This window comes from Gavia stellata, chromosome 6 (genome assembly GCF_030936135.1).
Source record: "Gavia stellata isolate bGavSte3 chromosome 6, bGavSte3.hap2, whole genome shotgun sequence".
Classification (NCBI taxonomy): Eukaryota; Metazoa; Chordata; class Aves; order Gaviiformes; family Gaviidae; genus Gavia; species Gavia stellata.
Genome location: NC_082599.1, coordinates 3,687,276 through 3,714,154, shown reverse-complemented (window position 1 = coordinate 3,714,154; position 26,879 = coordinate 3,687,276). Strand labels below are relative to the sequence as shown.

Sequence of the window (26,879 nt, the reverse complement as noted above, 5' to 3'; positions counted from 1 at the left end):
CTACACGGATGAAAGTTTGATGGCAGTAGGCTTGTGATATTTCACCAGTACCAAGGTGGAGTCAAAAGAAAGGTGAATATGAATCAAGCTGCAGCCAAAGCTCCAATCTGGTGATGCTGCTAAAGTGGGTTTCTATCAAACTCAATAAGGTCTTACCTTGTGTCACAATAGGGGTGGGAGGTGAGGACTTGCAAATAGATCCTTGTGTCTCTCAGCTCTGATGGCAGTGTGTTACCCAGGGTGTCACCTGCATTGCAACGGCGTAACAGGCGCCACAGATTTCCAACATTTATTTACTACATAAATAAATGACATTTATTAGGGACATCACAAATAACTTTGGCAGAGCTGAAAGCTGGCTAGGAACCGATCCTGTTTCATCCACAGGGAAGCCAAAACACACCAGCACCAAGCATCTCAACCCACGTTACAAAGTGGTCCAGATTCTGCCCTCACCAAACATCAGCAGAACTCAGACATAAGGCCACTGAAAGTTTCTCTGAAGTGTAAGAGAGACAGAGCTATTGTTCAATTATTAGCCCCCCTTTTCTCCAAGGCACCGTGTTACCACACATGTACATTTATTCAGTGCACTCACTATGCAGTGTCCCAAAGTCTACTTCTCCAAGGAGTCTACCATGGGCTTACCCTCTGCCACCGAGTCCCAAATCACTGCCCTTCATTCAGGGTCTTTGTCCTTTGGTTGTACATACGTGTGTGTCCTCATTCAGCCATGCAGTCACGGGCTTAGGCTGTGTGAACCGATGTCAGTTGAGTAAAGGGATGGATGGCTGGAGATGAGCACAAGTTGGCTACAGCATCTTCTGTTCCTCAGCCATGGGCAGGAATGTGAGCTTAAACCTTTGTCCATGGCATGTAAAAAATGCAAGTGGGATTTGATTTGAGTCCTAAGACACATATCACAGCAGGATGGTCATGGTGGCCACATAGGTCTCAGACCCAGCAGTGGAAGGCACTTTGGGTCTGAGTTGGGGCCTGGGGACCAAGAAGTTGTGAGCCATGTGTTGTGTTTCTTTGGCATGCCCGCTCCCCAGGCAACCTGTACACAATGCGCGATGGCTGTGAAGCAGGTATGGCTCCTGCACTCTCATTAACTGTGCCTGACGTTGGCACAAATCATTTTTTTCCAAGACATTTAGCACTGCAGGGACTTGTTTTGCAGAGATCGTAACAGCTATCACTCTGCACTGCTGACAGTGGTGGGGAGATAATTACTCTTCAATGTGCCATTCCCGGTCCTCCTTCCCTTTGCTATAAAGACTATACTACTTATTTATTGGCCTCTTGGTAGGTGTAGATCGTGCTGAGCCATTTCACAGTCCTTGCTGCACAACTGTAGATGCTGAACACTTGACAGTGGATGCTGACCATTTCTTGTAGTGAAAGAAACATGGGATGCTTGGGCTGGAAGCCACCTGGAGATGGTCTGCTCGGAGCAGGCTCAGCTCCAGGTAATCCCTTTCTCATAGCTGTGTGTCTGGCCCACCCTAAAACCTCCAGCTGTGGGACCTGGAGAGTCTCCTCTGGGAGACAAGGGCTATGGGTCCTGTGGGAGAGCCGAGTGCTGGTGGACCAAGTCTTGTGGGAAGCAGGGGGTGAAATCTCTAGGCCTGCACAATGTCAGAGGGTCAGAAAAATGATGGGGATGGCTCTTCCTGGCATTAAAGAAATGTGCTGGGAGCCTACCTCAGCAGTCTGCCACGCATGGGGAGCCTGCGAAACACCCACTTATAGAAAATCTTACGTCTTATAGAAAATCTTCCCTGCAGCAAGGGGGTGACCTGCGCCTTCCAGGTGACTTCTACGTGGGTGAGCTACAGCAGTCCGATTGTCAGGAGTGCTTGGAGAGCCCCTGCCAGTGGCTGGCCTGGCAACGGTGGCTGGAGGGGAGACGAAGCTTTGGGACAAGCCTGCTGATGCCTCCCTCTACTCCACCTTTGCTTTGTCACACTTCTCCTCTTCGATGGCCAGGATGCGCTCACGTTCCTTGATCAGCTGCACACCACAGTACGTGATGAACCAGATGGACAAGGTGCTGACAGGGAAACCTAGAAGATGGAGGGAGACATGGTCATCTTGGTGTAGCTGCTTATCTAAGGGGGGCAGCTCTTCCCCAGCACTGCTCTCTCTCAGGCAGGTTTGGGATGTCCCACAAGTTCATGATGGCCAACAACATTTTCCATTGTGGATCCAGCCCTACAGCTTCACTGAGAGAAGAGAGAAATTCCCAGAATCAGATTTTAGATGAAGCAGTGCCTGAGCCCACCAAGGCATCATGGATCGCGGTTAATGTGGGAACATACTGGAGTGGCTTTGAGCACTCCCTTACCTCCAAAACTCCTTTTGCCCCCCAAGTTCAGACTTGGTGGTTGACTTTCTGCCCATTCAGCCTGTCCATGTCCATCACTGTTCAGCACTGTGACCCTCTGGAAGCTTTGTGCCCCACTGATGCTGAGGATCAACCCCAGCTTTGTCCCGTACCTAGTTGGGACACAGTGTGCACCCAGAAAACACATGTTTTTGTCACCTAGGCAAGTGACCGAGAGCCAGGAGCTCTCCCTCCACTTAGGAAGGGTCTGACGGCATTTGTAACCACGAGTCTGGTATCCACAGCAGAGAGGAGACACAGGCTTTGTACCTGCTAAAACAGGACCTCTGCAATGAATAATGCAACCAGCAAAAGCCAGCTAGCTCAGCGGGCAGGCACTTCTGGCACACTGAGCCCGGAGCGTCACATTATCCATTTCCTTCGCCAGCCCCATCCCAGAAAGGGCTGGAGGATGTGGGCTCCCGATGGCTATTTATACCGTGGGCTGCTCAAGAAGACTTCAAAATAGTGCCACCATCCACTGATTAGAAATGTACAGATAAGACTGTTCATTAGGAGCCTAGGATGAGGATTTGTACCTGTCACCTTCAGGTTGATGCAGGAGTAACCGCTAAAGCAAAAGGAGATGAGGTAGGACAAGTAAATCCCTTTCCCCAGCAAGGGGACCATTTCACAGCCCACCTTGGTGGGGCGAATGTGACCTTTGCGTTGCTGCAAGGAGTCTAAATCACAGCATCAGGCTGTGCTAGGAGCCGTACAAGCACACCTGGAAGGCAGCTGGTACTCCAGAGAGCTCACATGAGAAGGATGGGAGCTAAGGAACAGCTTCCTGCACCTTTTGAACAATAATTAAGCACATTGGCAGCAGCCACGTAACAAGCCAATGGCCAGGCCACCAAGAGGACTTGGAAGTCCCAGTCCTCAGCTCCTCTACCAGTGTTCCCCCATCACGACAAGGGTGCCTCGATGGGGAAGGCTGGTAGCATCTTACCCGTCAGGAGGAGTCTCTTGGTGACCAGCAGTGCAAACTCCAAGCTGTTGAGGGCTAGGATGTTGTAGAGGACGATGGCCCAGAAATTTGCCGCCCCAAAAACTGCCCTAATCCGCCGAGACGTGGCCGCTGACATTTTGGCCTGTGGAGGGGAGAGGAGCAGAGAGTGAGGAAAAATGGGGCTGTAAGGAAAGGGGATGCACTGGTCCAACTCCAGCCAAACTCCAGCTGGGCTCCCAGAGGAGTAGGCAAAATTTAGAGCGGCCTTTAGTGTCTCTGGGATGAAAAAATATAAGGACAAGGTAAAACATCTGCTCTGCTGCTGGACTTAGATGCATTTGGGACTCTGGGCTGGTGTTTCAGGATCCCATGGGTAAGGGCAAGATGTTATACATGGTTTCATGCTAATTGTAATGGCTGAGTACTGCTTTCTTCATCTGTTGCCTTGAGTAAGCCACTCCTCAAGGCAAATGAATGCTGTTGTATACTGGGATTATTATTAGCCCTATGTGCAAATCACTCCCAGCTCCTGGCAGAAATTGTTTCTTAGGAATTAAAAAAAAAAAAATTAAAAAAAAGAGCTGAAAACTAGTGACAGCAGCAGAGCGAAATTGTCACTGGCACATAATCCTCAGGAGCAGCTGCTGCAAGGGGAGTGGGGAAGTGGTTTATAGCAATCTTCAAAGAGCACGGTGAATCCCCAGGCCACTTAGTGCTGAGAATTGCGGTGCCGCAGGGAAGGAGATTTCACTGCCTGCGAGTGCTGTAATCTGATTAGAAGTTCAACAAGGAGAGCAAACGGGAGGATTGCTCTCCAAAGTTTTTATTCCAAAGGGGTCTTTACTGAACCAGTTTAGGGCCTCCAGACTTTAGGTTGGGCAAAAACATAAGGAACATAATTGTTTCCAGGACGGGGTTTCCTAAGGTTTTTTTCCAACTTGTCCTCGAGACACCTTGGTCCCAAACAGAGACAGGGCACTAAGCTTTGGAGTGGTTGGAAAAGAATTCATTCTAGTACCTAAGCATTTGCTTTTATCAGAAATCAGATCAAAACCATTCAGAGTGGCAAGATGCTTTGCAGAACAAGAAGAACTAATGATTTCCATATGGAAACGTATAAACATTTCCCCATAGATAGACCTCAGATTTTGTGTCCATCTGTGGTACTTTGATGCCTCATTGGGGCTGCTTTCCTGGTTCTCTTGGACCTCCATTTTCCCTCTAAAAGTTCCACACCCAACCTAAATTTCCCATGAAACATCACAGGGGCAGGTGGGAACTTGCTCTGGGTGGGTGACACAGGGCGTAAAATGAAGGGATACAGAGCACCAGGACTGTGCTTCCCTTGCACAGCTGAGTAGCTGATCACAAGGATGCTGAAGGCCACAGGAGAGAGCAGGAGACCTGGACACGGAGCTGCATGGCATCATCAGGAATGTTGGTCTTCAGTCTCAGCTGAAAATGGATCTGACTTGTATGAACAAGTTTGAGCTCCGTACAGTCATGGATGTTTTCCAGCAGCAGATTTTGGCCCCAGACTCACTAATCTTCCCCCATCCACTTGCAGCCCAGCTCCTCACCTCCAATTTGGCAAAGGGCTCCTGCTGGAAGAACTTCTGCACCCAGAGCTCAAAGTTGAGGCCAAAGCAGTTCAGGATGGACCAGATGTAAACAATCTCACAGGGCCCCAGCCACAGGGTGGTGACTGCAAAGGTAGCGATGGTGGCCACAAGCTCCTTCATGATGTTGTCATGGTTCTCTCCGATGTGGTCATACACGTACCTAACAGCCAAGGAAAGTGGTCGGTGCTCCCTGTATTCAAGGAGAGCCCTCTGGAGTCCCTCCTCCCACGCTCGCCCACCAGGAAGGATGTTTTGGCTGACATGTTCTAGCAATAAACTGTTTTTCGCTACAGTCCAGCTACCCGTGGCTTGTTTTCCTCACAAACCTACAGCTCCTTAAGGACAAAACACCACCCTTTCCCCCTCTTGCAGGTAAAGGGTTGATAAAATGTGGGGATCCATAGAGCTGCGGGCTATCTCGTGCTTGCTGGTGCACAGGATTTCAGCACAGAGGAGCCACCACCTTCAATACAGGTTTGCTGGTGTGTGCTCATGGCTGAAGAGGACTGAAGGGCTGAGGGAGATGTAGGTGGAGCTCAGGCCACCCTTGCTACCCAGGATATGGGGGACCTGGGCTCAATTCCCCTTTCCTCCTGGTGGAATATGAACCTGACTCTTCCTCCCTTGAGGGAACGCTAAACCCACCAGACTTAAAGGGATTTCTGGGACAGGACTCTCTTATTCCCAGCTTGGGGGGAGGGGGGGCTGTTGCACTTTGTGATGATTACTCCAATGGTCTTAGGGATAAACAGACCAAATATGACTTCATGCCCTAGTGGGATTCACCCAGAAGAGAGGATGCCTCAGCTTTGGGATGAACAGCATTTAACGCTTCATTGCTATGTGATGAAAGAGAAGACCCTGAACCAGACTAGAGGTGGTTGATTAGACACTTACTTGCACAGCCAGTCATTAATCCCTCTGTCAAAATGCCTAAAATGCAGACAATAAAAAGCATGTTAAAACACCCGGTGTAATGACACCTTTCCACGCAGCAGTCAGCCAGAGAAGGCACCCGGTCCCTGGCGAGGTACATCTTGAACCTTGTTCACAGCAGTTCTCCATGCTCCTTCCTTGAACAGGTCCCACTATCGATGTGGTTGTAACCTCTCTCCTTATCTATTGCTTCCTGGCCAAGAATATTTCCCTGGGCTATGGCCAGGTCTAGACTATAGGTTCAGTATAGATGGTTCAATGTAGGTAGTCTCCCACATATAGACCAGCTGCTCAGAAGCACAGCCCAGACCTCCTCCCCGCCACGCACATTTCGTTCAGATCAAACACGCCATCTCTCTTCTTTGATGTACGTGGGGTACTCACGTTTCTGCAAAGACGTAGAGCATGGTGATGCATTTCGGGGGCTGGGGTGGATCCAGGTGGTCCAGTCTGGCGATGGTGTTGATGACCCCAAACATGACAGCAGCTTTCACCCAGTCATACACCAAATTGGAGTAGGCTAAGCCAGCTGGAGCAAAAATGAGAGTCAAACATGTGAAGAGGAGCACAGGATGTATCTCTTTCAGGACTTTGGGGGACATCATGTCCCATTGAGGCATGTAGTCTATTGCAACAAACATAACATCAAGAGGACAGTCTAATGCTGTCTTGGACCAGAAAAACTTTCAAAACTAAGTAGCTTTTTAAGAAGCTTGAACCAAAGGACAATATCTCCTTGGGGTATTTGGTTTCGGTAGTTTAAGAAATGCATACAGATCTCATTTCTCCAGCACAAGATCTTTCCTGCCCTCTAAGGCTTGTTAACCTATGAAAAACTCATCACAGTTCTCGACTCTGAGGTTTTATTGACACCTTCATTGAAATGCACCCCATCCCAGCTCCTTGTGGCCATAGATGTAACGTTGATGCTATGGCAGAGCCAGGGCCAGAACCTCTGTCTTGGAGAGGTGTCTGACACTGGAAACAACCCTTGCAGGAAAAAACACTAAAGATTTCAAATGCCTATGCAAACAGAAGTTAAAATGCCCCCATCTTGGTGGGATTCAGCTCACAGATTAAGGGCCACAAAGTGCCTCCATGTGAGCCATGCCTGAGCTCCCATCATGGACAAGGCAGATCTGGTCGATACCGTCAGCAGAGTCTGCAGAGGAGCTCACCTGCCTCTGGAGTAACAGACATGCTTTGTCAGTCTGCCCAGGTCTCTTAGGACACCCTAAATCAATGCTAGTGCCGCTCTAGCTGCATTAGGATTTTCTCCTGGCCTCCAGCTGCCACTCTGGAGAGACATGGGGCTTCTCCAGCCCCCGTTTGCCCTGTGCCAGCCCCGTGTGGATGTCAGATACCCTATGGCATCTCAAATGCTGCCATCAGATGTGTATTTGGTCAGCTGAAATCCTCCATCCAGCTGCCAGCTGAATGCCAGCGCTGCTACCACTACTCATCCCAGGAGTTTGGCTTCTGGAGGTCCCTAGGCCAGCCCTGCTCAGAGCACAGCCTATGATGTCGAATGGAGATCAGGTTGCTCTGGACCTTGTCCATTTAAGCATTGAATATCTCTGTTTTTGGAGAATCTATAACCCCCCTGGGTGCCTGTTTCAGTGTTTGACCACTCTAAGAAAAAAAATTCCTTACATGCAATCCGACTTTGCCTTGCTGCACCTTGTTTACTGTGTCCTGCTTCTTCCCTGCCAGCCTCTGAGAAGAGTTCACCTTCTCTACAACCCTCCTTTAGGTAGTTGAAGACAGCAGCTACAACTCCCCTGAGCTGCTCTCTGTACAACGTACGTCCTGTGGCCATTTCAGTGGCTCACAAACACCCATAATGGGCATCTGAGATACCAATGTGCCTCTTGCAACAGCACGGGGTTGATTTTTGGAGGTTCTGAGCTCCCTTCCAGTCCAGACAAAGGCAACGGGAAGGGTTTGGTATTCAGCCTCTTAAACCCTAAGCCAAACAATTTACTCCAGGACCCTATGAGGGTGTCAAACCAATGCCATCTGCCAGACCCCAGCTCCGTGCATTGTCAATGGGAAGAAGGGGGGGCTTTACCCAAACCTGTCCAACACAGGCATTGACGAGGCACTCAATGGAGATCAATGGAGATCTGACTCACTCACCACTGCCTTGAAGCTGAGTACAGGTGTGAGCATGTCCAAGCATGGCCACTCACCCAAGGACCAGTCCGAGAGGCGGTTCATGAACTTCAGGTCGGAAGGGAGAGTGAGGATGTAGAAGAAGTGGAAGAAGATATCCACAGCGATGATGGCCCCCACGTGGAGGAGGGCATGGACCCGGATGTTCCTCATCTCGTCATCTTTGCGTCTCAGCTCTCGGGTGCTCACCTGCCGGGATGGCAAACCAGGAAAGGGCTGAGCTGAGAGACAGGATGGATAGCATGTTCCTCCACCCAGAGAAACGTTCAAGGTCCAAGTTCAATGCTGTCCTTTAGAAATCACACCATGGACCACATGGCCCGATCTCCATCGATTCAGGAAGACCCAAGGGACTAGCTCACGTTGTTACCGAAAATCCTGTAACAACGTGAACACATCCACAGGGAGCAGGACATGTCCCACCCACAGCATCCCTCCAACACCCCTGCCTCAGTGCTGGGCACAGCAGCAACATGCCTCTTGGATCGCCCTCCTAGCAAAGGCTGTTCCCATCACTGGGGTTTCCAGCAGAGCAGGCACATAGTGTGAGACAGCAGTGGCAGGTCGTGATGGAGCGAAAGAGACTTCACTGTAAGGTTCAAATTATCAATTTATTTGAACTTCACTCACAGGTCCAATACGCCACTATTGCAGGTTTTTATGGCTACAATGAAGGAATGCATTATTGCAATTAAATGCACTATTCACAAGCGCGCTAGGTATTAATACCTTAAAAAGAGTGCACTAATCACGATCTTAAAGCATGCCAAATACCATATGTATGTTTCTTAATCACTTACCCTCTCTCTCAGGTAAGGTCTCTTAATCCCTGGGAAGTTCCCTTGTACAGCATCCTGGACAAGGGGGAAAGAATCTCCCACAGGCCAGCTGTATCCTTGGAAAAAGACTCCCCGATTTGCTGCCCAAACCTTAGGGGTTTTATTCCCTGATTTGATGGGTGGGGGCAGGATTATGCACAAATATTTATCTCTGGTGCCTTGATGGCTCCTTAGTCTGTCTGGCTAATTTAGCGATGTCCAGCACATAAAGCTACTGAATAGTGGTGGAACGGTACTCAGGGCGTTTTGTTTGTTAAGGGGTCACTCACGGCTCCATTCGGGTTTCGGCAGTGTTCAGACAACCCCGGGCTGAACCCTTTCTGCAGCTCCCCCCAGGTCGTCTCTGCATAGATGAGGGTCTGTCATGGTGAGACAAAGCTGACTCAAATCACAACTCCCTGCATCTCGCCTTTGTGCTCCGAAATCGGTTTAGCCGGGTGACCCCATACACAGGTCTGGCTGTTCCTGAGGGACCCTGGGTGGGGTGAACACCGTACCGACCAGGGAGCTGGGGTTCATGCTCTTTCTGCAGGGATATGTTCAGAAAGTCAACTTTGCTTAAGGGTGGCCCCTTGCACAGGTCACTACGGGGGAGCAAATGCCCATACCCGTCACATCTACAGGACGCCACAGCCTGTAGAGAAGGACATCTGCGTGCCCAGGAGAGGTTGGGAGCAGGGCTGGAATCCCACCTGACAGCTCTGCCAGGGCCAGATGCATATTTTTGGCCAGGGTCATTTGGGAGGAGGAGGAGGAGGAGGAGGAGGATGACTGATGGTCTCTGGAGCTTCTGCTGCAGACATCTGCTGTAAATGAGAGGGAGAGCTGCTTGAGGGGCCATCCTGAATCTGTTGGGACCTGATCGATGGGGATTTCATCTCTGCTGTGTCTGGTACAAAGAGAGGCCGGGCTTTGTCTCCAGGAGCTGTCATGTCTCTGGTCATTGTAAAATAAAAATCATCAGAGCAAGCTTACAGGATTACGCTGGGCAGACTGATGTCCTCGCTTCCCCGCATCGCCGTAAAAATTGCTGCTGTATTCAAAATCCTCTTATGTTTATTACTTTCCCTTTATTACTTTCCCTTTATTCCCTGTAAGAGGTGGGAGCTCTCCCAGCGTAATCTGCAGGCTGCTGCACCAGCCCCGTCATCAAATCCAGATGATTCGCAAGAATTAAAGCCTTTGCCAGATTTTTTTCGCGTCTGTTATATGCCAAGTGCTTCAAGGATACAAAGAGGCTGCTGGACCCTGAGCTGAAGGAAAAACCAAGGGGAGACAGGATCTGGCACGGAGATGCGTGGGAGGGCACAGAGCCCCCCTTTCATAAAATCATTCAGGTTGGAAAGACCTCTAAGATCATCAAGGCCAACCAGATACCTAACACTACAAGCCCACCACTAACCCATGTCCCTAAGCATCACATCTACACATCTTTTAAGTACCTCTAGGGATAGTGACTCAATCACTTCTCTGGGCAGCCTGTTCCAATGCTTGACAATCCTTTCAGTGAAGAAATTTTTCCTAATATCCAATCTAAACCTCCCCTGGTGCAACTTGAGACCATTTCCTCTTGTCCTCATGTCTGCATGTGGTGGCAGCAATCTGCCACCATCCCCTTGGGAGCAGGGCTGTGTCCCCCACACTTCCAGCCCTGCAGAAGTGAATTTGTTGCCTTGATCCTAGCAAGGAAGACGGTTTTCAGCTCAACTGGGGCTGGCCAAACCCTGCTAGAGATGAGTTCCCACCACACATGGGAGTACAAGGGCTCCACCAGGACGTGGCACCAGTAGGAGCCAAAGAGACAGATCCATTCCCTAACTGGGACATGCACCCCACCTTGGGGAAGGGACTCCATCTGCCTGCCCCCATAATTGCTGTTGGACAATTAGGACTTCACCTCTGCAATTAGCTGCAGCTCCAGCAGTGCAGGGGGGCATCTAGCCAGGAGATGGCAGTGGTGGCCAGGCCAAGACAAGACCCCTGGCTGGGGCATGGGAAAGGGGCTGGGGACTTACTGCCTGTGCCTTTGGTGTAAGAGTTTTAAGCAACAGAGCTGGGGGGGGGATTGCTCGTTAAGTGGCTATAAACATCATGGTTTGGGGCTGTGCAAAAGGAACAGGACCCCCCAGCTCAAGCCTTGTAGGGGTGGTGGGAGTTCAGGTCGTGGAGACACCAGCAGTTTAATGCCCTGTTTTATAGATACCTGGCTGCACTGTTAGAAGAAGCCAGGGCTGCCCATCTCATGGGAAAGACTGATGGAAACTGGGGAAGGAAGAGGAACATGGGGTGAGGAGGGCACCCTAGGGCACTGCACCCCCTCTGAGGGGCTTGGACAGTGGGGCTGCTGGAGCCAGACTCGCCTGGACTTCAGCCCGACAGATAAGACACAACTGGAAGGATGAAGCCTTAGGATGAAACATTTCTTCCAGCAGCCTGAGGAGAAGAACCTGGCTGGGGGGATGGTCATCCCTGGCGCTTGTCTGCTGAGAATGGGCTGCTGGGGGACTCAATGCACCATGAGCATCCCTCGTGGGGGACACCAGAGCTGACCTTATGATCTTCAGGGTCAAATGCTATAAAAGTCCTCTTACATAAATCCTGCAAGACCCAAGGGATCTCAGTCCTGCACTCTCATCCCTTCAGCATGAGGTTGTTAATGCTCCAGGTGAATGAACTAGCAAGGAGTAGGACTTGGATCAGGGCTGATCTTGCTCACTGGAGGAAACAAGACCAGTGCAGACCCTTCCTTAGACCACCACTACCAGCCCAGCATTGGAGAGAAGGTGCTGGACTGGGTGGGTCTTTGGTCTCCTCCTCACCAGGGAGGCTCTGGCTGCTCTCCCCTGCCCTGGGCTGGTTTTTCTTCTGAATTCACATATGTTTTTCCAAAATGCTCTTGTGCACAGATGTCAATTGGGGTCCCAAAATTCAATGTGGCTATTCTTCTTTAAAAGGAAACAAAGGGGTGGTGGCAATCCTTCCCAGCACCATTGCTGACCAAGCAAGAGGTCCCTCCCTTAGCAAGCAGTACCAGTTTGCTTTGACGACCAAGGTTGATCATTGGTGTAAAAGGACTTTGGGATGGGAAGAGTGAGGAGGGAGAGAGCGCTGCTGTTTTCTTGATCTTTGGATGTGAAACAGCCCCAGAGGTCGGCTGGTCCCAGCCTAGGCTTCTACTGATGTTTTCCAGTGCTATTTGGCATCTGCTCTTCAGAAAGTCCCCTTGGTTGTGTGTGATACAGGCAAAGACTTGGGGCACCAGGGTATTTCATAGGGAGCAGAGGAAGCCCCTGCTTGCTGAAACACAGCCTTCCACCCAAGATTCCTTATTTCTAGAGAAATAACTTCAACTTAAGGAACACAGACCATCTCCAGAAATTCATGGTCCTTGGGTGAACCAGCTGCATGGAAACATGGGACTTCCCTTGCTCTCACAGCCACTGTCATGCAGAGGACACCAGGGATGGGCACCACATGTCTGGCTCTCACCGTGGCCTCCCAGCACTGCACAGTGGGCCAGCATGGAGCTGCTGGGGGTGACAGCGCATGGAAACTGAGGCACTGAGCAGCGCAGGTGCCCAGCGAGCAAGGACACGAGCTGAACCCTCCCCTCCTCATCCCAGCATGGTGTTTTCACCACAGCGACGTCTGTATTGATCAGTGGAAATGGCCAAAAACCCATAAGGGAAGGTAAAAACCCCATCAGTTTATGCCCATCCCCCCCCCAAATCACAGCATCGTTGCGCAACCTGGACTCTGACCACAGACTCTGTGTGACCACGAGAAGCTCAGCAACCATTTGCACCTTCACTGTGGCAAAACATGGGGTTTTGTAAGCGTTAAACCCAAGCAAATAAACGCAGGGACAGGTCCTCCTCTAGCCTGGCCTGAGGAGCACTCACCTGGGCATGGAACTGGTCAAATGTCATGACAGGCCCGAAGAAGAAGAAAGGGAGGTAGAAGTTGTACTTGAGGAGGTCGAAGATGGAGTAGATGCCCTCTTTCCTTTCAGAGCTCTCGAGTGCAAAGCTCATGCAGCGCATGATGGTGAAGCCACTTCCTCCATAGAAGAGGACATCTTGAAGATCAAAAGCTCCCGTCACAAACCCGCTCTAGATGAGAAACAGACAGTTACCACCGGGAATGTGGTGTCATTTCTGTGCTCCCTTGCTTTGTGGAGGACATCACTCCCAGGGCAGTATCACTCCCAGGGCAGTAGGCAAAGTCCTCAATTATGCTCCAAAACCAACTGTCCCTGGAGCTAATGAGCCTTGCCGTTGGCAGGACAAAACTGGGGCTTGATTTCCTAGCTGGCTCCTGCATCCTGGAGGAGCTGGGAAGTGGTAGATCCTCTTGGCCATGTCTTCACCAAGTAGCTGTGGGCCAGGCAGGCTTTGGTCTGGGGTGGGAATGTCACCCTGTCGCAAGGGCATAACCCTCCCCAGGGGGTGAAGGAAAGCCAGCACGAGCCTGATGGAGAAAGGGGAACGCATTTCAGGAGATAGGCAGCAGGCAAGGACAGGCAGCACTGTCCTTCAGAGGGACTGAATAGCTGTAGAAGGTCCTTCCTGGGCTTCTCTCCACCCACCAGTGAGAGAAAGTCTTAACTGCACAGAGACCTAAAAGATAGGCATAGGCGTCAGTGAACCCATCCCAGCACTGTGTTACAGGTGGGGAAACTGAGGCACAGGGCAGGAACACGTCTTGCCTGGCTGACAAGCTGTTGCCTGAGCAGCCAGAAGGACTCAGGTGTCCTGAGCTCCGGCCCAGCATGAAGCCACCAAAAGATGACGTAGTCCCTGTGGGATTATTCCCAAGTTCAGCAGCACAAGAGTCCCCTCCCTCTTAAACCCTGTGGGAGCTCTGACATAGCCAGGAGAAGTGCCCAGGCTTTGGGGGTGCCCCAGGAGCCCTCCCTGGAGATAAACCCAAGGAGAGGGACACAAGTGGGCTGGAAATGAGGCAGACGGGTGGTCTGAGACAACACCTACCTGCCAGGAGCTGAATGGCTCCACCTTGAAGGAGGCGAGACAGCAGAGCCCGGCCACATAGCAAAGCCACTTCTGCTTGGCCAGTGCAACGGAGTAGAGGACAAGGCAGTGGGAGAGGATGATCATCAGGTAGACGAGCCCCATGCTGCCCAGCACGGCCAGGACCCCATAGACCATGTACACCACAGCCCGGTGCTGTGAGAAGAGAGCAGCCCCGACCCGTGGTCAGCTTGGGGAAAGCCCCAACGCTGCTCCCCTATCCTAGAACATCCCCCCATCCTAGAACATCCCTCAAGCCCCCTCCACAGATCCCAGGTCACCCTGGTGCTTTCAAATCCATCCCACCAAGTCCCCGGCTCACCTGTGGCACCGTCATGGAGCAGATCTTGCCGAAGAGGACATGTCCCGAGAGGGCGAAGATGATGACGTTCCTGAACGAGGTGAACCACATCACCCACTCGAAATCAGCCACGTCCTGCGGGAGCAGCACCAGGCGCCTTACTGTCCCCAGCCCTCACACCCCACCCCGACACCCGTCTGGAGGGGAAACCACGTAACTTTCAAAGCCTTTTCTTCCCATTTTCCACCCAGGGGCTCCCGAGCACTTAAGCTTGGTCATAAACCCCGGGGGCGATGCACAGAGGTTGCTCGTTTTGGTGCACACAAAGCAGAGCATCCACCGCGCTGCAGGGCTGATATTTTTCTGACTGGTTCTTTAGGGAGAAAAATACAAGTCACGTGGACTTTGCAAAAGTGTGTCAGCAGCAGAAAAACCAACGCTGCTTCTCCAGCGGTCAGCACCGACCATGTCGCCGGTAGCTAGAAAAGGCTGAGTCCTTCCTCCGCTTACCATCTTCCTGCCGAAGTAGTGCCAGCCTGGCTTTATGCCATCCCGAAAGGCCTTTCTGTTCATGCTGTCTGCAAAAGAACCGGAGTTACGGGGAGAGAAACAGCTCTGGGAAAAGGGGGCCCGGGTTTTGGCAAGGCGGGGAGCCTTCCTCACCGCGCTGATTGAGCCGTCAGGGCTCAAACACCCCATCCCCAAAGTACCCAATTCCCATGGACAACCATAGAAGTCAGGAACCTCAGCTATTTCGGCATGACTTGCCAGCAAAACCTTTGTGCAATGCACACCCCAGGGACCCCTGGCTGATCCCATGAAATCTTCAGTATTTTGGGCTTCCAGACAAAAAATTTGGGAAGCAACCCTGTGTAGGCAGGGTGGTTGCCTGTTCCGGGCGCTGGCTGGAGAGCTGTGGCGTGCCACAGCCTCTTGCCCTGAGCCATGGAGATGAGGGCGAGGGGATAACCAGGCAAAAAGGCAAAAATCCTTTTTGATCCCTGCAAAGCATTCCCAAGCTGTTCTCTACAAAAATTAAAGCCAGGGATCCGCTGGCGGTACCGACAGCTGTAAAAGCAGCCACATTACATCCACCCTCCCTCCCAGGGCCCCCTCCGGCGGGGGATGCGAAGGGGAGCGTTACCTCTGGATGCTTCGAAGATCCCGCTGCCGCTGTACACCACAGCGCACGTCACGGCGAGAGCATAAAACCCCAGTTCGTAGCTGGGGAGCATCGTTTTAACCCCCATGATGGCAGGTTACCACCCCAGCCGGTGCAGGGGATCCAGATCTGGGAAAGGGGAGGACAAGAGGGGAAAAAAACCCCAGGGGTGAGGGCTCGCCTGCCCTCCCACCCCTCAAACATCCTAAATCACTGCTGGTCCTCAGCAGCTCTGCTTTGTGGGCTTCCTTGAAGGCTGGAAGCTGAAGAGAAGGAGAAAATGGCATCACCTGGGGTTGAACCCTGGGATGCAACTCAGCTGCAGGGAGAGAGGTTGCTGCTGAGCCCCGCTGCAAAACCCACCCAGGAGCCAGGTCTTGGGGGCAGCTCAGCAGGGTGGTCCCGTTAAAGGGCTCTTCCCAGCGAGCTGTGTCCATCCCAATGTTCAGAGATGCTCTGGAACACCAACCACCCAGGATGGGGTTCCTCCAGCGTGTCTCTGATGTCCCCCCTAATTCCTAACTGGATCCTCGGAGGGGATCAAGGATAAAGCATGAAGACACCCATGCTGGCAGGGACGCGATGGGATGCCCTTAGCCCCCTGCCCTGGGATGCCGCTCACCTTCCACTGGGGTTTGCCCCACCTGGAGCTCTCAGGGGGGCTCCTAAAGCCCCGAGGTCCCAAACTGCTCCCAGCCACCAGCCTTCGGACCCCGCAGGCACGGTTGCAGCCCCCTCCCCGCCTGCAACCCCATCTCCCAGGGCTCGGGGGATGCCGAGGTTCAAGCCCTGGGCTAATTACTCCTGCCAAGGCTAATTAAGCCCGGCGCGAGGTGCCTTTCAGCCTCCCGCCTGCCCGGCCGGCAGCTGCTCAAAACGCAGCTCGGGGCTGGAGCGGGCGGTGTGCGGGGGGGAGAGGGCAGCCCCGCCGGCGGGTATCCTCCTCCGGCACTGCCACCCACTCGCGAGCATCCCCCGCGGGTGGGGTGGGGTGGGGGGACCCCGAGAGCGGCGGGGCGCAGCCCCTGCAACGGCGCGGGGCGCTTTGGAGGGACTAAGGAGTGAAACTCTGCTTTGAGGCAGCAGTGAAAGGCGACCCGCTCAGCCGCTGCACCCGCATCTGCATCGCGAAGCTTTTGCCGGGGGCGGTTATTCAACTTCTATTTGTTATGATTTTTTTTTGGGGGGGGTGGGGCACTGAATTTTTTAAGAGCTCTGTGCTGTTAGCAGCGATGCGGGGTGTCCCCGTCTTTCCCAGCGCTGGAGGAAACACCTTTTCCCGGCGGGAAGGGGTGGGCGCAGCCCCGGGGGGGGGTGCGGGGGTCCCCCCGCAGTCGCTCCCCCGTGCGGGGCCGCTGCGGGCGGGCGCGCTGCCACCGCCCTGCGGTCCCCCTGCGGCGGGAGGGCACTCGCGGAGGTGGCTTTCAAGAGCTTTTTTTTCTCCTTTCCACGCTTTTCAAGGCTTCTTTTTTGGGGGGGTGGGAGGGGGGGCGTGGGGTGCAAAACCACCCCGCAAACGAGCCGGGCGGGAGGCGGTTAAGGGCCCCCGGTTGTCGCTGGGGTCCCTGCGGTGGGCGGGGGGTGCTGGCGGGGGACCCCTCGGACAATATTAACTGCTGATGACTCCCGGGCTGCCGAGTCAGGTGCATGGGGGGGATCCCCAGCACAGCCCCCCCCCCCAGCTCCGAGCCGCCGCGGGGCAGCAGCATCCTCATCCCCCGCTCCCCTCCGCCGCCCCCGAACCCCCGCCCGGGCGGGGGGAGCAGGCAGCGGTGACAAAAAGCCCCGGGGGCTGCGGGAGCAGCGTGTCACCACCCCCGGCGTGGTTCCCCCCCCCCGCCCAGCCCCGCATCGCTCCCCGCTACTGACCTTGGGCCGCGGGCGGGGGTGCGGGGATCCAGCGTCCGGCACCGCGGCGGGGGGACGGCGGGAGGGGGGAAAGTTGGGGCGGGGAGGGGGGGAAGCGATGGAAGGTTTTGGGGGGGCCGCTGGCCTGCCCTACGGCATCCCTCAAGGCCGGCTTGCGGGGGGCGGCCGGGTGTATTTTGGGGCCGCCGTCCCCCACCTTGCCCCCGGAGGAAGTTTGGCCGGGAGTGGAGCGGAGCAGGCGGGAGGTATTTTTATTTTAGAGCAGCACTGCAGAGGGGGGCTGGTTCAGGAGCTGTCTGTCACGGCAGCTGCTGGAGAGGACCCGTGCTGGCTGCCAAACCTCAGCCCCGGGCCAAGGGAGCACGGCCCGGGGGTGGCCACGGGAGCCCCGGGGCACGGCAGCCCCCCCGCAGGGCCCGGCTCCCTCCCAGGGGTGCCCCGCTTTGAGCCCTGCAAGGGAGGGGGAAGCCCCCATCACCTTGTGCGAGAGGGGAGGCAGCTGTCATCGCACGGGGATGGGGAAACTGAGGCACAGAGCCAAAAGGTGCGATTCCTCCCCGGCTCGGGCGGTGTTTAAATCAGCCTGGGGCTCGGAGGTCGCAACATCTCTACAAACCATCTTCGGGGTCTCCTTCTCGGCATCTGCAAACAAAACAGGACAGAGGAAGGGGCTGGGCTGCGTTGTGGTCTCCGTTATTATGGGGTGTGCAAGTACAAGTCAGCCAAGAACAAGTCAGCACAGCGTCAGGCCCCTCTCCATGTCCCGCGTCAAGCTCTTTCTACCAAACCCCTGTGAGATCTGGGGAGAGCTCACGCTGGGGCCAACGTCCCCGAGCATCTCCTGGGCTGCCTGTAAGGTCAGGGGAGAGAAACAAGGCAGGCGACCCTGGATTTTATAAATACCTCCTTGGGTTGGCTGCTTTGGGAGATGAGTTGATGTTCTGGGTTTAGGAGGGAGGATCTCCAGGGTGGGCACCCCTCGGGTCAGCCCCGCTTTGCCGTCACGATGGCCACGAACAAAAAGGCTTTTTAGCAGCGTTTTTAACTTGGTGTGCACAGAGGGAGGCTCTCCATAGAGAGTCTTGGCGACGGCTGTGTGGCCAACGCTTTAAGTGCCTAATGAGCCACTTTAATTTGCAGCAGCCGGGGCAGGATTCGGCTGCCCGGGAGCCCCAGCCTTCCTCCTGCTGCCGCAGCTCCATCCCTGCCCAGGGACTTCGGCTCTTCAGGCCGTGGCATAATTGAGTGGGTGTTTAGAGGCGAAGTAATTAGGCGATGGGTGCAGATAAGCACAGTGACACAATTGGCCATGCTCCCTGCGCCTGTGGAGGGCAGGGGTTCATGGGGCAGGGGTCCATGGCCAGCCACAGCCATAAGTCAAGGAGCCTCTGCAGGAGGCAAAATCATGTCCGTCCCCCCCGCCAGCGGGTGCAGACGGACGTCGGCTCGCTGCGGTGGCGGGGCAGCATAGGAAGGCAACGAGCAAAGGGTCAAGGGGGACCGACAGGTCCCTGTCCCCCTCCCTGGCTCCCAAAGTCACTCACCCCCCATCCTGCCTCATGCAGAAACCAAAACCAGCCCCCAAATCCTCTCTCCAGGTGTTCACTGTGTTGGAGGCACGATGGGCCCCGTTGTGTGGGCGCGGGGCTGGAGGCGATGGGGATCTCGCTTTTGGGGATGCAAGGAATGCCGGGGGGGCTCCAGGGAGTGGGTCCCGCAGGGCAGGAGGGTCACAGCTCCGTTGTGCTGCTCTTCCTGGGCATTGGCATCCGGAGAGTTTTGGGCCGATGATAGATTTTTATTTTCTTTATTTTTCTAATCCGGAGTAATTTGTGATCTTGCTGGACTGAAAGTGAAACATAGGTGGAGGGCTGGGCGGCAGTTTTTCATGAGGCTCTGGGAACTGTGGTGATAAAAATAATTTAGCTTTAATTTATAGATATTATTCAAATTAAAAAAAAATCGCTCTTGATTTCTAATATAATAAGATTTATTTTTAATGTGACCAGCGTGCCTTCCTCGGCACAGGGGACGCCCCTGTGTTTTATTGCCCCGGCGCTGCTGCTTTATGACAAAGGGCTGTTTATGGCTTCGAGCTGATTTTAATGATAGTTTTTTTCAAACATCTGGTGGGAAGTTGTGGCACACGAACTGAGGCCAGGCCCCTCTTCACTGTCCGCGAAAGTGAGTGGGAAGGTGGTGGGGTTCAGCAAAATCCTCTCAGCTCCGTCCCAGCGAGGCACACGACACAAACTGGGGATGTTTGATGGAGACACCAAAGGAGCCTCCTCCTGGCTGCTTGCTCCTGCCTTACGCTGCTGTCTCCCTGCTGCCGCAGCAGCTCTTTGTGGGGTGAACTGGAAGGAGAGAGGGTTATAATAACCCACACGGGTGGTTTTATACCGCCTTAGGTTGCCCCATCGGGTTCCCCATGCAAACGTGTCGCTGGGAACATGCCAACCCCACCAGACCCTCAGCAGGCACCTCCCTGCTAGCCGGACGGCTCAGGAGAGGGGGATGTCTGCCCCATCCATCCATCCATCCATCCGTCCATCCATCCATCCAAGGTCACCAACAGCACCCCTCTCAGCACCCCCCCCGGAATGGCTCCGCCTGTCCCCCATGGCATACACTGACCCCATCAAAGGTTCTGGGACCTCCTGCTGCCCCAGGGATGGACTGTGAAGAAGGCTCCCACCACCTGGCATGGACAACCCTGCCTCAGCTCAAACCCCACTGCCTTCAGCTCCTCTCCTCAGGATCCCCTCCCATTCCTGAAAATATGCCCCAATTAGGTCAACGATGTGGTGGAATGACCCCCCCTCCTGTCGCTGCCACGCTGCGCCCGGCAGATAACTATTCTCGCTGACAAATGAGCTGCTCCAAAGCCCAGGACTTAACCCCCTGCCTGCAGATGGGTTTCCGAGCTGTAAGCGGAGACGTGTGGGGATTGAGGTGGCATTTGTTGAGCGAGGCCACCCTGTCCCCTGGGAGCAGCCGGCTCGGAGCTGGGCTCGGAGGGGAGAGGATGAGGGGAGAAACCCAATACCCCTCTTGGCTCAGTCTTGGCTTAATTTAGAGCAGAGGGACTCTGCTAGAGTGGTTTTCCATTTAAAGCCGAACCTCATTCCTTTTGTCATGCATGGGGCGAGGGCCCTGTGGCTTGCAGGGCAGTAGCAGCTGCTGGCTGCGGCTGCCGGAGGGGTGGGCAAAGCCATTTCCAACTTAGTTCCCCTTTGCCACCAGCTTCCTCCCCCTTCAACCACGTGAAGGACTGAAGTCTGTCTCCTCCTCGCACCTCTGTCCTGCTTTGGAGCCTCGGGGAGGGCATGAGCCACCCGCAGCCCCAATCTACGGCTCTGAATTGGAGCGGTTACAGTGGGATGGGCTTTGCTGCTGGCCGATCCTTTGCCACTTGGCTCAGCCGAGCCCAGGGCAGGGAGCGCTCGCCTGTGTCGATAATGTCTATATTTAACCACATTAATGCAACTTAATTCACATTACCGCCAGTTTGGAAAGCTGCACTCTTGCGGTGCCCGCTCTTCGCAGGTAGATGCCTCGCAACAGGCCAAAAGGAAAATTATGCCAATTCATCAAAGGTCATTTAATCCCAGCGGTTCAGCTGTACTTTTAAAATTCTGTATCAGAAATGGTGTGGCCAGCAGGAGTAGGGAGGTGATCGTGCCCCTGTACTCGGGGCTGGTGAGGCCGCACCTCAAATACTGTGTTCAGTTTTGGGCCCCTCACTCCAAGAAGGACATTGAGGTGCTGGAGCGTGTCCAGAGAAGGGCGACGGAGCTGGTGAGGGGTCTGGAGCACAAGTCTGATGAGGAGCGGCTGAGGGAGCTGGGGTTGTTCAGTCTGGAGAAGAGGAGGCTGAGGGGAGACCTCATCGCTCTCTACAACTACCTGAAAGGGGGTTGCAGAGAGGTGGGTGCTGGTCTCTTCTCCCAAGTGACAAGTGACAGGACAAGAGGAAATGGCCTCAAGTTGCACCAGGGGAGGTTTAGACTGGATATTAGGAAAAAATTCTTTACTGAGAGTGGTGAAGCACTGGAACAGGCTGCCCAGGGAGGTGGTGGAGTCACCATCCCTGGAGGTGTTCAAGGAACTTGTGGACGTGGCATTGTGGGACATGGTTTAGTGGGCATGGTGGTGTTGGGTTGATGGTTGGACTTGATGATCTTACAGGTCTTTTCCAATCTTAATGATTCTGTGTGATTCTGTGAAATCGGATGCATCCGTCAGGCACTTTGTGGCTGCTTCATTGAAGTGCTCTGCCCGGCTCCAGGGTAGGAGACAACCTTTGGCTCAGCCCAAGTGTTTGGAGGACTCATATTCTTAGCATACATAGGCTAAAAGCTGGCCAAATCCTAACAAGGAGTGTCCATAGTCTCAAATACTTGCAGCAAAATTAACCTTACGCTGCTCTTCGCAGCTTAACTGTATCCACCAGCCTGCGCCAGCGATGCCGAGCGTTGTCACCACTAGCCTGTCACCACCTTTAGCTACAATGAGGGACTGAAAAAACTCAGAGCTTATCAAAAAGCGGCCTGTGACGTGACTTTGCACCGGATGAAGGCTGTCCCAGTGAGGACATGCTGGGTACTCACACCGCTTTTATCTAGCGAAGAAAGGCGGAACGATGACTGGCTGCAAACTGAAGCCAGAGAAATTCAAATGAGAATCGAAGCACGGGATTTTAACGGGCTGGTAATTATCCACGAGGACAAACTCCCAAGGAAAGCAGGGGATTGTGGAGGTTTCAGATCAAGCCCAGCTACACCCCAAAAAGAAATGTTTGACCTCAAACAGCACATTAAGTGTGCTGGAGACATTCTGTAGCTGAGGACCAGCTGTAGGGGTTTTTGCAGGTAGTGAGAAAAGTATTTTCACTCTTTTTATTCTCTGAGTGATGGGTTGGGGACATGGGGCTGCTGCAGCCAGCTGAACTAGGGCTGCTGCTTCCAAAATGTGTCAGGGTTTCTTACATTCAGCAACAAAACAACATGCACTGCAAGAAAATTGGTCTCATACCTTGAAAAGTGGGAAGCAGTTGCTGCAAGAGACAGCACAGGGACAATTCGAAGGCAGGTCACTCTGTGGAAGTACAGAGGGAATTTATTTCAAAACTGAGAAGACCTGGACAATTTGGCCTGTGCTCAGACCCCCCCCCCCCACTCTGTGATGGGAGACAGATTGCGTGTTTCCGTGAGAAACAGTTACTTACAGGTATGGGCTCTCTAAATAAACTATTTTATAGTGTCTTTGTTTCTCCTTTTTCAAGGCATGCGGTGGTGCTCTGTGCATGTTTGTGCAGAAAGAAAAAAAAAAAAAAAAGAAAATGCTTCTGTGCAACCCCAAACAAGCATATGTTTAAAGAAATGAGTGTTGCAGCACTTGAGAAGAGGTTTCACCATGTGCTAGCGAGCCATATGTGTTCTGTAACATATAGCACTCCCAGTTTCTTATCTGCATTTCATGGGTTGATTCATAGCCACCCCAGGAAGAACTTTGCTGGAAAATGGTATGATCTTCACTGCTTCGTCACAGGACAGGAGACAAACACTGACCGTGTATTAGAACAGATGGCAGATCGACTCTCCTGTACTTATGTGAAAATATTATTGATTCACACTTCTGTGTAAGCGAAATCAGAATCTCCAGCTGCAAGGTACCAGCCTGAATTTAGCAGCCACGGCATAGGAAATTCTCCACACCTCTGCCACAGCTCAGGCAGCTTTTCAAAGGGATCCGCTCTTTACTGCAGGTCCTTAAAATATCTGTCGGAGGTGGGCTGATTTCTTATCTTTGGTCTGCTCGCTCTACCCCATGCTACATAATCATCAGGACGGAGTCGAACAGAAACAAACCGCAGCTCACTTGGATGAGACTGTGTTTGTCTCTCAATCCAGGATTTATGATCCCTCGAGTTGTTGGGAGGAGAGGATTGCAGGTTGCAAGATACCTTTTCCTCTGACACTACTGGCAGGGTGAGCAGGAGGAATATGGCAATGAACCGTTATGGTCCCGCTTTTTACAAGAGACACCTGACAGCTTTGCTGAGCTGTAGGCCAGCGCTGGGGGAGTGGAGCAGGGCTCTAAAGTACAGGGTTAACTCTCAGGTGCTGAGCTTATCCTCAGCTCCGTGACCTCCTCCATCAGGAACTCCATGAACTGTTTGAAGAGAGCCATCTCTGAACCTAAGCAGGAAAAAGACAGGGACCACACCACCCTCACTGCATCTGGAGTAACTCCCGCTCTGCTCTCTTTTCCACTCTGCCTTATCTCAGTACAAGTGGAGTCAGGACGCGATCCCTGTTCCGGGGAAGAGAGCAGCAGTTTGCCTGTCCACAAATCCACTTTGTGCTGCTGGTGGCTGGGGTTAAAGTCTGACCAACTTCATACATGCAGAAACAGGCTGACAAAGCAAAGCAGAAAAAGAAAGGCTTTCAAGACTTTCAACCGAGAAACAAAGCAGCACTATACAAAAATGACTAGCTCTCCATTTGCTTGTAATCCCCAAGGCTAGCTCGCTGCTGGCAGGCTGCATGCTAATGCCTTATTAGCTTGCGCTTGGTGTTCTCACTACGCTGCAAGAGGAAAGGACAGAGATGCAAGGGGTTTCAGCATCTCCAAAAGTCCCTCCACTACTGCAGTGAGGACCTGCCTGCGTTTTGTCAGCATTTCTTCCTAGCGAGAACAAGACCTGCCTGATGGATGAATGCAGAGACCCAGAAATAGGGAATTCATAACCCGGATGGCAAGTTTGGTATGGAATGAGCTGAATTGAAAGTAGGTCTGACTGATTGCAGGGGTAATCTGCACAGTCTACCTTTTCAGTGGAAACTCCACTGAGTTTCAGAAAACTCTGCTGCCAATATGTACAAGCAAAGAATCAGGTTGGAATGGTGAGGGGAGCCCCCGCCAAAGTTCACTTGCAGATATTCACAGGCCAGGCTAAGCCACTCCCTCAGCACTTAAGTGCTAGAGAAAGCCTGAGACAGACAGGTATCAGTGTGCTGATAAAAACAGAACTCTGTCTGTTCCTGGCGTGACTTTGGAAGGCGGCTGGCATAACTTTTGTATAGCAAATTCCTTCATGAGCTGATAAGGCAGCAGCATATTGAATATCGAGCCCTCTGGAGGAAAATTCTTTTGAAACTAGGGAGGTTTTGCCTGAAATCACAACGCAGAATTGCAGCTTCCTAAACTGCACCAACCTATGGCATGTGCAGTCTGAGCCAGCTGCTTGCTAACTCTTAGACAGAAATTTGCTGATGCGCAAAACCTTCACTCTTTTTGTATTTCATCTCCATTTCTCATCCTTTTCTGCAAATGCTAAAGAAATGACATGATCTGAGGCTGCAAAACTACACTGCCGCTGCATTTCAATTAATGGGCACGATGCCTGGGCTCTCTCCCTGCTTTGCAGTCCAAATATCTTGCTTAACTCTTCTCTTGTTTCTGCTGCCGAATGGTCTGGAAAAAGATATCCTTCACTTGGCCCATTGTGTCTTGATACAGTTTAAAGTCTTCCTCTTTCTTTCTCACAGTAGTCTCCAAAGCGGCCTTCAGAGCTTTGTTCTCATCCAGCTGGATCACAAGCCTACAAGGAAACAAAAGGGAAACTTCCATGTGAGCTGTGGAGCTTCGAAGCAAATTAGAACAGTGCTTCAGCTCTGGGGAAGAAAACACTGAAACACGCTCTCTGGTAATTTTATGACAGGCGTGAGAAAGAACAGACTTAACACTTGTTCCTTCTCTCTTTGAGATAGAAAGGAGTATTAGATGACCAAGATACTTTTCAGATCTGTTTTGTGCAAGATTATATTTTTATTTTCACTAATAAGCTTGTAATCAATGTATATGGAAAGAAAAAGAAAAAAAAGGTGTCTTCCTCGCACGTCTTTTGTGTCGCTTAACATTTGCATTAGCTTAACATTTCTGGGTATCTGTACAATTACTAGGAAATTTGTGTGAGAATGACATAGACAAGCTCAAACCAGAGGATCTGTGATTTCTACAGAGTTTGCTAGGTCTTCTTTTCTGAGGAGTGGGTGCAGGTAACATCACTGCTAAAAGGACAACAATGAATGTTAGCTATTGCGAGTAACATAGCACGGAGGAAGGGAAACCATACCTTGTGCTCAGCTCCTCTATCTGCGATTCTAGAGGTAACTTGGAGAGCTGGGCTGCAGAGAGCTCTTTCCTATCACTCACATTCAAGGTGAGTCTCGAGTGACTCGCAGACTGGCCTGTAGATTTAATGATAAAATGGAGTTTTAATAAAAGAAGCACCCATTTTCACTTGGTGGCACACTGAGTAAATCTCAAAAAACAGTAAATAAATACTAAGGAATCTGTTAAGTTCTACGTATATCCATGAAGATACTGTAACTATATAGGACAGGCTTTTATTTTAATGTCCTTTCAGGAAAATTAAAACATGATCAGTTTGCATTTCTGGGCTAAATGCAGTAATATGCACGCCTACCTATTTAGAGGAAAAAAAAAAATCATCCAAAATATTTAAGTGGCCAAAACAATAGGTGATAGAAACAGTTGAAAAGGATTATTTTGATATTTATCTTGTCATTGTGTTTCACTTAATATTATGGCAACTGTTGCTTCCTGAATACCTGTGATAATGTTTGTGTGGCACACGCCAAAACAGCTTTTGTAAAGCACTTTGATCCTCAGCACAAACACAACATAGGTTAAATGCAATAAAGCATTTAAACATGTACTTCAAACTGAGATTCTAAATCAGGAATTCTTTCCTAAATAAAGGTCCACCCAAAACATGCAGCATTGCTCCTGTCATTTCAAAGGGACACAAAAAGTTTTTCAGGGTTATAGAGAAAACATAATTCAAATATACTACTGGGATTGGAACAGCAAAAAACTGTGACTGACCAGTGAACCCCTACAATGGAAGAAGGCTCAGAGAAGACAGGCAAGGCTGATGCGCTCAAGAAGCTCAGAAAGGAACGTAGGAAGTGACCACAGCTATCATAGAGGATGCTGAACTTATCCCAACACCAAGGGACTGGAGGGTAGACTTTACTGTAGATAAACGGCTGAATCAGTTGAGTAAATGTAAATGGCCTTCTCGAAAATAATCTATAGAAAGTCCTACTTACCTTGAGCCAGCCAGACCAACACGAGGGAAGCGTACATGTGGTTCAGCCCAACATAGAGTATAAAAATCAAACAACCAGCAAAATGAACTTTGAAGAAAATGGGTTTGACCTGGCTACAACCCATGTACTCCTTTCTGGCAACTGAGGACACCCAGCATCGCGACACTGAACATCTAAGCTGGTAGTGGGAATCACAGTTGTGTTGTGATTCAACTGTATATTGCAATTGCTATATTGTGCTTGTGTTGTGATTTCACTGTATTGCTGTACCACTTTTCCAAATTAAAATCCCACCTAACATCAAATATCTTCAAATATGTAAATTTGGTATTAAAACACTAAATCCTCCTCATGTGGAGTATCTAAAAGAAACTGGTCAGAGAGTATTGGACTCTGACAAAAACAAATGAGAAGAAAAGGCTATGTTGTATATATATTCTTTGCTAATTAGAAATTTG

General features: G+C 51.8%; 2 protein-coding genes across 2 annotated transcripts in view; both read right to left on the bottom strand.

Annotated features, from left to right (window-relative positions):
• Window positions 1-275: 275 nt before the first annotated feature.
• Window positions 276-17,314, bottom strand: HHATL (hedgehog acyltransferase like). Its single transcript, XM_059818678.1, has 12 exons — window positions 17,276-17,314; window positions 15,389-15,535; window positions 14,755-14,822; window positions 14,266-14,379; window positions 13,905-14,099; window positions 12,816-13,025; window positions 8,092-8,263; window positions 6,284-6,428; window positions 5,861-5,896; window positions 4,922-5,123; window positions 3,342-3,483; window positions 276-2,069 (listed from the first exon to the last, which is right to left on the bottom strand). The coding sequence occupies exons 2-12, from the start codon at window positions 15,492-15,494 to the stop codon at window positions 1,948-1,950; spliced, it is 1,512 nt and encodes a 503-aa protein (XP_059674661.1). The 5' UTR covers window positions 15,495-15,535; window positions 17,276-17,314; the 3' UTR covers window positions 276-1,947.
• Window positions 17,315-24,564: 7,250 nt separating this feature from the next.
• CCDC13 (coiled-coil domain containing 13) overlaps window positions 24,565-26,879 on the bottom strand; it is a 30,417-nt gene continuing 28,102 nt past the window's right edge. Inside the window, exons 14-15 of the mRNA XM_059818878.1 lie at window positions 25,419-25,533; window positions 24,565-24,884 (exon numbers count right to left, since the gene is read on the bottom strand). Coding sequence (XP_059674861.1) covers window positions 24,725-24,884; window positions 25,419-25,533 — 275 coding nt within the window. The 3' untranslated portion in view covers window positions 24,565-24,724. The remainder of the gene's footprint in view (window positions 24,885-25,418; window positions 25,534-26,879) is intronic.

What these genes read in the sequence shown, in the direction of transcription:
- HHATL (XM_059818678.1), bottom strand. Translation starts at nt 15,494, where the DNA reads ATGGGGGTTAAAACGATGCTCCCCAGCTACGAACTGGGGTTTTATGCT. An exon ending in AGCCATTCAGCTCCTGGCAG is followed by an intron (nt 13,026 to 13,904) that starts GTAGGTGTTGTC and finishes TTTCTCATCTAG; the next exon opens with AGCGGGTTTGTGACGGGAGC. An exon ending in ATTAATGACTGGCTGTGCAA is followed by an intron (nt 5,124 to 5,860) that starts GTAAGTGTCTAA and finishes CTTGGCTGTTAG; the next exon opens with GTACGTGTATGACCACATCG.